Source organism: Hemitrygon akajei, chromosome 8 (assembly GCF_048418815.1).
Source record: "Hemitrygon akajei chromosome 8, sHemAka1.3, whole genome shotgun sequence".
Taxonomy (NCBI): Eukaryota; Metazoa; Chordata; class Chondrichthyes; order Myliobatiformes; family Dasyatidae; genus Hemitrygon; species Hemitrygon akajei.
The window spans coordinates 152451558-152463329 of NC_133131.1; the positions used below are offsets into that span (position 1 = coordinate 152451558).

At 42.0% G+C, this 11772-nt stretch overlaps 1 protein-coding gene across 3 annotated transcripts in view; it reads right to left on the reverse strand.

Annotated features, from left to right (window-relative positions):
* Window positions 1-7651, reverse strand: part of zmynd11 (zinc finger, MYND-type containing 11) — a 176820-nt gene extending 169169 nt beyond the window's left edge. For 2 of the 3 annotated variants that reach the window (XM_073054856.1, XM_073054855.1), the window contains exon 1: window positions 7307-7649. In XM_073054856.1, the coding sequence (XP_072910957.1) occupies window positions 7307-7344 (38 nt within the window). In that variant the 5' untranslated portion in view covers window positions 7345-7649. Of the gene's footprint in view, window positions 1-7306 lie in introns of all 3 variants that reach the window. The other variant, XM_073054857.1, reaches the window with a different exon arrangement.
* Window positions 7652-11772: the final 4121 nt, after the last annotated feature.

An 11772-nucleotide genomic window follows, 5' to 3' on the forward strand; every position in this document is an offset into this window, starting at 1 on the left:
ATGAAGTTTCAGGGTATTTGTAGGCCAAATGCAGCAAATTTTGCCTGACAAATCTGTTGGCATTCTTTGAGGAATTAACAGGCTGGACAGACAAAGGAGAGTTAGTGAATGTTGTGTACTTGTATTTCCAGGAGGCCTTTGACAAGATGCTACACACAAGGCTGCTTAAGAGCTTATGATATTACTGGAAAGCTACTAGCATAGACAGAAGACTGGCTCATTGGCAGGAGGCAAAGAGCAACAAGGAAGGGTCAGCGGCTGCTAACAAGTGTCAGTATTGGGATTGCTCCTTTTCACATTATATGTCAATGATTTGGACAATGGAATTAATGGCCTTCTGGCTAAGTCTACAGACAATAGAAAGACAGGTGGAGAGGCAGGTATTGTGGAGGAAGCAAGGAGTCTGCAAATGGACTTGGACAAATTAGGAGAATGGGCGAAGTGGCAGATGGAATATAATGTAGGAAATGTATGGTCATACACTTTGATAGAAGGAATAAAGGTATAGAATAAATTCTCAATGGGGACAAAATTCAAAAAATCCGAGATGCAAAGAGACTTGGGAGTCCTCGTGCAGGATTCCCTAAAGGTTAACTTGCAGGTTAAGCCAATGGCGAGGAATGCAAATGCAATGTCAGCAATAATTTTGAGAGGACTAGAATAGAAGACCAGGGTTGTGATGCTGAGACTTTAAAAGGCATTGGTCAGGCTGTACTTGGGAGTATTGTGAGCAGTTTTAGGCCCTTATCAAAGAAAAGATGTGCTGGCATTGGAGAGGGTCCAGAAAAGGTTAACAAGAATTAATCTAGGAATGAAAAGGTTTGATGGCTCTGGGCCTGGACTCACTGTTCAGAAGAATGGGGGGAGGGGGATGAAGAAGGGAAAATTCATTGAAACCTATCAAATACTGAAAGACTTAGTTGGAGTGGGTGTTTCTTATAGTGGATAGTAGAGCATAGCCTCAAAATAGAGGAGCATCCATTCAGAACAGAGAAGGTATTACTTTAGCCACAGGTGGTGCATCTGTGGAATTCATTGTCACTACAGCTGTGGAGGTCAAGTCACTGAGTATATTTAAAGCAAAGTTTGACAGGTTCTTGATTAGTCAGTGTCAAAGGTTACAGGGAGAAGACAAGAGAATGAGGTTGAGTGAGATAACATTAGCTATGATGGACTAGCAGACCACACTCAATGGGCCAAGTGGCCTAATTCTGCTCCTATGTCTTATGGTCTAGCCAGTAAAAAAAATATACACAGTAAACAGTAGAATATGGCTCAAAGCCCAGCAATGAATGCCCTCCTACAAAATTAAATCTGAAGTAGAGGTGAACGAGAAACTCCACAGAACCGGACCACACAGTTTATCAAATTTGACAAACAAGATTTGTGATATAATACTGGCAATCAGAAAACCATCATAATTCTAGTAGCAATGCTCACAGTAATGCTAAAGATGCAGTTTCTCCAGGTAAAAATTAAGCTATTAATTGATACCAACTAAATAAAGATTCACTATTACAATGTGTGCAAGAGCAAGTTACGTTTTCCAGGCTCAAGTACAATATGTAGTCACGCAGTGGGTGCTCGAATAAGAATGAAATTTTATACAGTCGTACAGCATGCAAGCAGGCTCTTCAGCCTGACTTCTATTCCATTCCTATCTAAGTGATTCTGAAATATTTTATTATCCCCCCCCCCCCCCCAACAGTATTCCCAGTGTGGAACAAATTGGCCATCAGATTGCCTTTAATTCTTTACCTTCTCACCTTAAACCTATCCTACTCCCACCCTTGGAACCATATAACTCAATCTCTGTCCCTCAATTTTCTATATCTCCACAAATTCACTCTTCAGCCTCCCATATCCAAGTGAGTACAATCCCAGCTTAACCAGTCTCCCCTTATAACTAAATCCTTCAATTCCAGGCAACATTCTGCTGAATCTCTTCATTCTACTGGTACATCCTTCCAGTAGTGAAGTGGCCACTGTACACCATACTTAAAACAGATACACAAGAGACTCCAGATACTGGAAATCTGGATCAAAGTATAAAATACTGGAAGAACTCAGTAGGTCAGGCCATCAAGGAAATTGAGCAGTTGGCCTGAGACCCTTGGTCAGAACAAAACTTCAACTACTCATTTTCCTTCATAGATTTGGTATGAACTAGAGTGGCCAAAGAGTACTACAGTACAGAAACAGGCTTTCTGACTTAAGATGTCGCCTGGCCCACTGAGTTCCTCCAGCAGGTGTGAAACAATACTTCAAATGCAATATAATCAGTTTTAGACTCCTTTTTGCACAGAACAAACACCAAAGTTGGTTAACAAGCAGAATTATAAAATGACAGATGAAATATGAACTACTGGGTTTAATAATGAAAAGTTTTGTCAATATACAAGCATTAGGACCAAAATGGACCCAGTTTTGCAAACTCAAAAGGCTGAGGAGCACTCAATGGAACATACAAGTTGATAGTAAATTATCAGTAACAGAAGTAGGTAATGAGGAATGCTGCTTTCAGAGTCTGACAAGGCATAGTAGTGATAAGAACCAAGACCTGTATCCTTATTAGTATTGGTATATTATTGTCATATGTATCAAGATACAGTAAAAGGCTTGTATGTCCCATCCAGATAAATTATTCCATTTGCAAGTCATTTGAGGTAACAGAAAAGGAAAACAATGCAGAATATAATAATATAGTTTCTGAGGAAGTGTAGACAAGTGCAAGAACCACAATGAAGATAGGAAAATCTAGAGTTCATCTTTTAGAAATATCAAGTGCTATTCAGAGTCTGATAGCAGCAGGACGGCAGCTATCCTAGAGTCTGGTGGTACATGCTTTAAAGCTTCTACATCTCCTGCCCAACAGGGGAGGGGAGGAGAGAATGACCTAGGTGGGAAGGGTCCTAAATTACACTGAATGCTTTCAGAGGTAGTGAGAAATGTAGATGGATTACTGGATAGGAGACTGGTTTTCATCAATTGTCCGAGCTGTTTTTACAACGCTGCAAATTATTGCAGTTTTGGGCACAGGTGTCATGCCATGCCAAGCCCAGCCCAACTATGATGCATTCAAATAGGATTCTTCCTACAGGGCATCTGGTAAAATTAGTAAGAGTCATCAGGGACATTTCAAATTTCCTTAGCCTTCTGAAGTGGAGGTGCTGATGTGCTTTGATTCCACTTTTTAAATCTTTACCATCAGCATTCCATTCCAATGGCAGTCCAGCTGGCACAAAAATACGAGGTAGCAAAGCAGTGCCTTGTGAACTACTTCATAGATGGTTCATGAAAGGAAAAAAACACACCATAATCAAAAGAGATCAGGAGAAGCATTGCTATTCACATCTGTTTCCAGTTGGCACATACTCAGTTATTTCTGTTTCACATTTGGACTTTTTACTTAGGATGTTTAATTACATTAGAGTACTATATAAATGCTGAGATCATAACCTACTGAACTTGAATCACAAGAAAGGAAAATGGTAGCTACGGAAGAGGTGAGGTTACTAATTGGAAGGGAGAGGCTCAGTCAAGATAAGACTTTAAAAGGCTCGCCCATTCTTTTTGAAAGAATTCAACCATATATCCCAATTAGCTTATCCTTAGATTTATCCTTAATTTCAGCTGCCTACCTCTTCCATTATTTGAAAGTACATTCAAATTGAAACTCCATTTCTAGGAGTAGCAGTAAACTTACAAAAAAAAATTCAGTGTTTAAACACTAATGATAGTCCGAAAATCCATAATGTAACTTGCATTACTGATGGAAATACATGACCACTTACTTCCCTGCTACACATCCAGATGGATCACTCAACTACAAATGATCAGTTCTATCAGCTGTATTTACTTACGCGTGGTTAATTTTTAAAAACAAATTTGATATTCCTGTTATGCAAATTGCAATACTTTTAAAGTTTCTACTCAATCTCCTCACCTCTGGCCATTAGCTTAAAATTAATGCAAATCCAGATATTGATAAGATGTTTCCACAAGAAAATATTCCAACTGCACTCAAATGGGTCAAACCAGAAGTCTGATATTTCCAGGCAATATGCACACATTTGACCCCAAGCACACTTCATTACTGGATCAGACACTAGGTTCAATATAGCAAACATCGATTACAAAATACCAAAGGAAAAAAAAACTGTTTCTTACTCTGTTGCCCAGATTAACTGCTTAATTTGCATCAACAAACTCATGGGATATTTTGACAAAATCTTGAAACATTGCCAAACTTGGAATAGTCCAAGCAAAAGCTTCAAAATTTAAAATAAAGTAATTAAAGCAACAATGCTTGCATGCCATGGGTACCATCTAAGTTTCTGAATGCTGATATGTTACACTAATCACTCAAAGAGAATTGTTAGTCATAGAGACCTATAGCACAAAAACAGGCCTTTTGGCCCACCTAGTCTATGCTGCACTGTTATTATGCCTGCTCCCATCAACAATTGCTTTGATATATATTTACATATACATAGACCTGTGATGTTAAAAAAAAAGTCTGGCTTTTGATTGTACTCTGAATAAAAACTAATGTTTTGATCTTGGTAACGGTGTGATTCTCTGACAATGTATAGCTGGGGCAAAGAGCAAAATGATTTTTTGGCATTGTTTCATTTAGTAACATGTATACAATTCTACAATAAAAATATGGGGGTGCTGTGAGGGACAACATACCAGAAACATTGTACTCAAAACAATTTGAGACATGACACAAGCACAACAGGAGACTTTGAGATTATTCTTACTTCCTTTTCCCTCTGGGTTTTGTGTCTAGCTCTGTTGCAAATTAACTGATAAAGACCAATTACTGTTTAGTCAATAGTTATTATTTTTGTGTATATGCCAGTGATATTAAACCTGATTCTTAAAAGTATGTACTTCTCACTACTGAATTAACAGCAAGTCTTTAAAAGGAATGGGATTATATACTTGAAGCAGACAAAACATGAAGCTACAGCAAAAACACTGGAGGTTGAATGGATAGGCATTTGCAAGAGAAGGCACAAGAGTAATGCACAGAATATATTTTCTCCATCTAGTGATCCTAAATATGATCCTTAATTGCACCAAGCTCAAGACAAACACAAGAGGCATTTGCACACCATCCATTATATCAGACCAGTAGTTCCCAATATTTTGAATGTTGACATATTCAACAAGGCAACAACTTGTTCACTCTCCAAATTCACTCCCAGATTCATACTTTCTGCTTTTATGTACACTTCAGCAAATTTTTGATTATTTTTCCAAATTCATTGAGCCACTGTGATTTTTGTTGTTTCCATCCAATCAAAGAAACTTTTGAGTAGAGAGAGATGCCCAACAGCAAAGGATTATATAAGCATGTCAGCATGGATATTTTTACTAAATTCTAGTGAGAAAATGCCACATGACTATACAGCCCATGATGATAGTTTCAATTGGTAAAACAAACTTTGATAAAATGCAAATATACAATATACATGACATTCTACTAGCAAGAAGGAACCACCTGTGTGACTGGATTACATTGTACCTGATTAATACAGAATCTAAATTCCAACAACAAAGTATTTCACTGCATTGTAATCATATGAACACTGATGTCAAGCCACAAAAAGGAGACAGGTTAAATAATTAGAAGCTGGTTAGTGGCTCAGCCAAGCCATGAATTTAAAAAAAAGGATTGACAGGTCTAGTACAAAAACTTAAGATTTTAAAGCCCTAGAGATCTGAAAATATAGCTGTCACTAGTAGGGTGAAGCAACACAACTGAAGGAATAGAGTTGGAGATAATAGGATTTTTGAAGGCCTGCAGAGTTGAAAAGTGTAATAATGCGAAGATTCGAAACTCTGAAGGACACTAAACTCAAGAATAAGAAATTCTTGAACAGCAAGCCAATACAAATACAGGGTGAGGTGAACTGAAATACTGTTAGGCCATGGGCCAGTTTTAGGTGACAAATGAGATGCTCAACTGAAATTGTCACTTCAGCAAGATAACAAAGGCATAGATAAAGAGGCCAGGACAGGAACAGAACATGAAGTAGAAACATACTGTGGCTTGGGAAGCTCAACAGGCACAAAGAGTCCTGTTCAGCAAAAAGAGTAGTCAGGGAAGCAGATGGAATCAACAAGAAGAAAATAGTTAGTGGCAATTGAATCATCCTAGATCTTTCCAATATTTAGGTGAATTGCAACTCATCTACACTGACAGCTTGACAATGTAGAGCTGGCAGGGAGGAGGAAGAAGGTGTCAAGAGATTGCTGACTCCAATCTAATTACACAAACTGTGAAGGAGATCAGGAGTTGGGTGTCATCTACACATACCCTTCACTAACAGTTTTTGAAAAAGTGATATAATATGCAGACTATAAAACAAGATCAATGACAGACACAGGAGTAGACATAAAGTGTGAAAGCCCGAAGAAATTTAAGGTACAGGAAACTAAAATAAGCAGGATGGGATAACCATTAGCAACAAGTAAAACAGTAGCGAAAGCTTCAAAGCTATAGTAGGCATGACATTTTTCACTTAATTTATGGGACTACTACACGCAGCAGGAACTGAAGGGTGTATTTCAATCCTAGAATACATGCCTGACAGCATTAAATGCGGTTGTAAATGCAGCACACGTAAAAGTTTTTCCAAACACACATAAAAGATTTACCCGAACCTCCGGGAAAAAAAAACCCAGATGCTCACTGAACTTAAAGCAGTAGCGTGCCTAAATATGAAAACACCTTGATCTCCATTCTGTCTTCCAAAATGCGAAGATAATTTATTGATTGACACCCCTCTAAAAAGTAGCAGAACTCGTGCGACCAACATTATAAATGCAATCTCTGTGCCCACCTCCCCCACATGCACAGGCTGGCTGAAGCTATTGATTTTGGGCTTCAAACTCTTATCGTCAGGGGACAGTGGAATGCTCGTCCGATGCCCCGCTCTACTCCCTACCCCTGTTCACTCTGACTACCCAGAAGCGGCCAGCGGACGGCGACAACCGCCCTCCCCACGATCAATTTCCCGTCAACTTAAGACTCCTCGCTCAGAGAGTCTGGGAGGAGTGGAAATGATGCAAAAAGAAAAATCCACCGCAGTAAAGTGAAATAAATAAGACAAAGAGGGAGGAAGGCCTAGTCACCGACAACTGGGCTGGGTGCTTCCCTCTGATGGCCCCCCGCCCCTACCCCGGCTCGACGGTGACCCGAGAGGCGAGGCTCCAAGCTACAGGGCTCAGCCGCCATGTTCGCCGCACCGAACGAGCGACCCGGGCCCCCCGTTCCAGCCGCCGCGCTCACCTTCGCCACTCCTGCTCTGGCCGCGATCCGCCACCCATCCACCGGCGACGCCAGGCCGTGGGATCCGCCAAGCTTCCTACTGGAGGGAGGGGGCCGCAGGAGTCAGTCTGCGGCTCCTTGCTCCGTTCCGCCTTCGCCGACTCTCCCTCGGGCTCGGCCTACCTTCCACATAAACACCGAAGGCACGGCTCAGCGGCAGCCGGCGCCCTCCGCAGGCCACGTCCCCGCTCAGCAACCTCCCTGCCTACCAACCGATCCTCCTCCAATCCGACATCCCTCCAATCCGGTGGCGCAACTCCGAACCTCTCCTCCAATCCGATCCCTCCTCCGCTTTATTCCTTCCTCTAATTCGATGTCCCCTCTAATCCAAACATTCCTCCAAATCCAATCCTTCCCTCCAATCCAGGCACTCCGCCAATCATATCACTCTAATCTGATCCCTCCTCCAATCGAAAGGACGTCCAATCTGATCACTCTCACCCGCTCCTTCTTCCAATCTAGGTAACTCTTCCTCCAATCGAAACTTTCTTACAATCCAATCACTCCAATTCGAAATTCCTACAATCTACTCCTGACTTTGATCCCTTCTTCAATTCGGAATTGGTCTAATTCGATCACTCCTATTCAATACATTTGGGTTTGTAATGTGCTGTGCTTGGGCAACAAACTACTAGATCATGGGTACTAGCCTCTGTAGTGTCCAAACAATAGAAAATCTGCAGATGCTGGAAATCCCAGCAACATTCACAAAGTGCTGGAGGAACTCAGCAGACCAGGCAGCATCTGTGGGAAAAAGTACAGTCGGTGTTTCAGGCCAAAACCCTTCAGAAGGTCTGGAGAGAAAAAGCTGAGGAGTAGATTTAAAAGGTGGGGGGGGGGAGGGGGAGGGGACGGAGAACCACCAGGTGACAGGTGCATCCAGGAGGGGGAGGGATGAAGTAAAGAGCTGGGAAGTTGATTGGTGAGAGGGGGAAAAGGGTATGGGAAATGGAAAGTGGTGGAGGGGTTGGGGGTCATTATCAGAAGTTTAAGAAATCATGACAGTGGAGGAGGCCATAGATGGGCATATTAAAAGATCCAAGACATCTTCAAGGAGCAGGGCCTCAGAAAGGCAGCATCCATTACTAAGTACCCCCACCCCGGACATACCCTCTTCTCATTGCTACCATCAGGAATTGAATTGACTTTATTTCTTACACATATGAGGAGAAAAAATCTTTATGTTACATCTCCATCTAAATATGCAATCATAGTAATTTATAATAAATAGAACAGTCAATGTAATATAGAGTACACTCAAATCAGCGTGAGTTCATCAGTCTGATGGCCTGGTGGAAGAAGCTGTCCCAGAGCCTGTTGGTCCTGGCTTTTATGCAACATTGAGGGAAAGGTTGTTTTCGTCACACCACTGTCAGAGAGAAAACTTCTTCCCTATAGGCCACTCGTTATTGTTTGAGATAAGGTCAATCAATGTAGTGTCGTCGGCAAATTTAATTAGCAGATTGGAGCTGTGGGTGGCAATACAGTCATGGGTATATAAGGAGTTAAGGAGGGGACTCAGTACGCAGCCCTGAGGGACTCCTGTATTGAGAGTCAGAGGGTTGGAGGTGAGGGAGCCCACTCTTACAACCTGCTGGCGATCTGACAGGAAGTCCAGGATCCAGCTGCACAAGGCAGAGTCAAAGCCAAGGTCTCTGAGCTTCCTGTCAAGCCTTGAATGGAACTATGGTGTTGAATGCTGAACTGTAGTCCAAGAACAGCATTCTCCAGATGTGTAACGACGGTATGTAGAGCAGTAGCTATTGTGTCATCTGTTGATGGGTTGTGTCGGTAGGTAAATTGTGTAGGGGGACCAGTTTGGGTGGTAGCAAGCTGCAGATGTAATCCTTGACAAGCCTCTCAAAGCATTTGGAACATAGAAACATAAAAACCTACAGCAAAATACAGGCCCTTTGGCCCACAAAGTTGTGCTGAACATGTCCTTACCTTAGAAATTACCTAGGGTTACCCACAGCCCTCTATTTTTCTAAGCTCCATGTACCTATCCGGAAGTCTCTTAAAAGACCCTATCGTTTCCACCACTGCTGCCGGCACCCCATTCCACGCTCTCACCACTCTCTGTGTAAAAAAGCTTACCCCTGCCATCTCCTCTGTACCTACTTCCAAGCATCTTAAAACTGTGCCCTCACGTGCTAGCCATTCCAGCCCAGGGAAAAAGCCTCTGACTATCCACATAATCAATGCCTCTCATCACCTTGTACAACTCTATCGGGTCACCTCTCATCCTCCATTGCTCCAAGGAGAAAAAGCCAAGTTCACTCAACCTATTCTCATAAGGCATGCTCCCCAATCCAGGCAACATCCTTGTAAATCTCCTCTGCACCCTTTCTATAGTTTCCACATCCTTCCTCTAGTGAGGTGACCAGAACTAAGCACAGTACTCCAAGTGGGGTCTGACCAGGGTCCTATTTAACTGCAACATTACCTCTTGGCTCTTAAACTCAATCCCATGATTGACGAAGGCCAATGCACCATATACTTTCTTAACCACAGAGTCGACCTGCGCAGCAGCTTTGAGTGTCCTATGGACTCATACCCCAAGATCCCTGTAATCCTCCACACTGCCAAGAGTCTTACCATTAATACTATAATCTGCCATCATATTTGACCTATCAAAATTTGACCTGCCATCATATTTGACCTACCTCACACTTAACTGGGTTGAACTCCATCTGCCACTTCTCAGCCCAGTTTTGCATCCTATCAATGTCCCACTGTAACCTCTGACAGCCCACCACACTACCCACAACACCCCCAACCTTTGAGTCATCAGCAAATTTACTATCCCATCCCTCCACTTCTTCATACAGGTCATTTATAAAAATCATGAAGAGCAAGGATCCCAGAACAGATCCTTGATGCTCAACACTGGTCACCGGCCTCCATGCAGAATATGACCCGTCCACAACCATTCTTTGCCTTCTGTGGGCAAGCCAGTTCTGGATCCACAAAGCAATGTCCCCTTGGATCCCATGCCTCCTTACTTTCTCAATAAGCCTTGCTTATTATTGAGGCGAGTGCGACTGGATGCCAGTCGTTCAGGCATGTTACCTTGGTCTTTTTTGCTACAGGAATAATGGTGGGTAATTTGAAGCAGGAGGGCACTCTACACTGGAAGAGGGAGAGATTAAAAATAACAGTAAACACACCTGTCAGTTGTGCTGTGCACATCCTGAGTACTCGCCCTGGGTTGCTGTCCGGTCCTGCAGCCTTGGGACTGTCCACTCATTGGAAACATCTGCGTTGCTCAGCCTCAGAGATGACAAGGTTGCAGGTTGAAGGAAATGCAAAGGCCTGAAAGCACACACTCAGCGACTCAGGAGCAGTTTCTTCCCTTCTGCTGTCTGATTTCTAAATGGACATTGAACCCATGAACTTTTTTATACTGTATATTAGTTCTGTTTTTGAACTATTTTCAATCTATTCAATATATATACTGTAATTGATTTACTTGGTTATTTATTTATTTGTTTTTCTTTCTATATTACCATGCATTGTACTGCTGCTGATAAGTTAACAAATTTCATGACATATGCTAGTGATATTAAACCTGATTTTGATTCTCAACTGGCTTGCCCATAGCAGACAGAGGGTAGTGTTTGAAAGGTCTTATCTGAGCTGGAGACCTTTGATTATATAACCATATAACAATTACAGCATGGAAACAGGCCATCTCGGCCCTTCTAGTCCATACCGAACGCTTACCCTCACCTAGTCCCACCAACCTGCACTCAGCCCATAACCCTCCATTCATTTCCTGTCCATATACCTATCCAATTTTTTTAAAATGACAAAATCGAACCTGCCTCTACCACTTCTACTGGAAGCTCGTTCCACACAGCTACCACTCTCTGAGTAAAGAAGTTCCCCCTCATGTTACCCCTAAACTTTTGCCCCTTAACTCTCAACTCATGTCCTCTTGTTTGAATTTCCCCTACTCTCAATGGAAAAAGCCTATTCACGTCAATTCTACCTATCCCCCTCATAATTTTAAATACCTCTATCAAGTCCCCCCTCAACCTTCTATGCTCCAAAGAATAAAGATCTAACTTATCCAACCTTTCTCTGTAACTTAGGTGCTGAAACCCAGGTAACATTCTAGTAAATCTCCTCTGTACTCGCTCTCTTTTGTTGACATCTTTCCTATAATTCGATTAGTGGTATTCTGCAGGGATCTGAACTGGGACCTCTGCTATTTGTGGTGTATATAATGACCTGGATTAAAATGTAGATGAATGGGTTTATAAGTTTGCAGGTGATAGGAAGACTGGTGTTGTAGTGGATGATGTAGATTACTGTACAAAGAATTCTCAAAGATATCGGCAGAGAAATGACAGACGGAGTTTAGCACAACCAAATGTGAAGTGTTGCACCTTGGTAAGTCAAATGTTTAGAGTTTTTTGAAG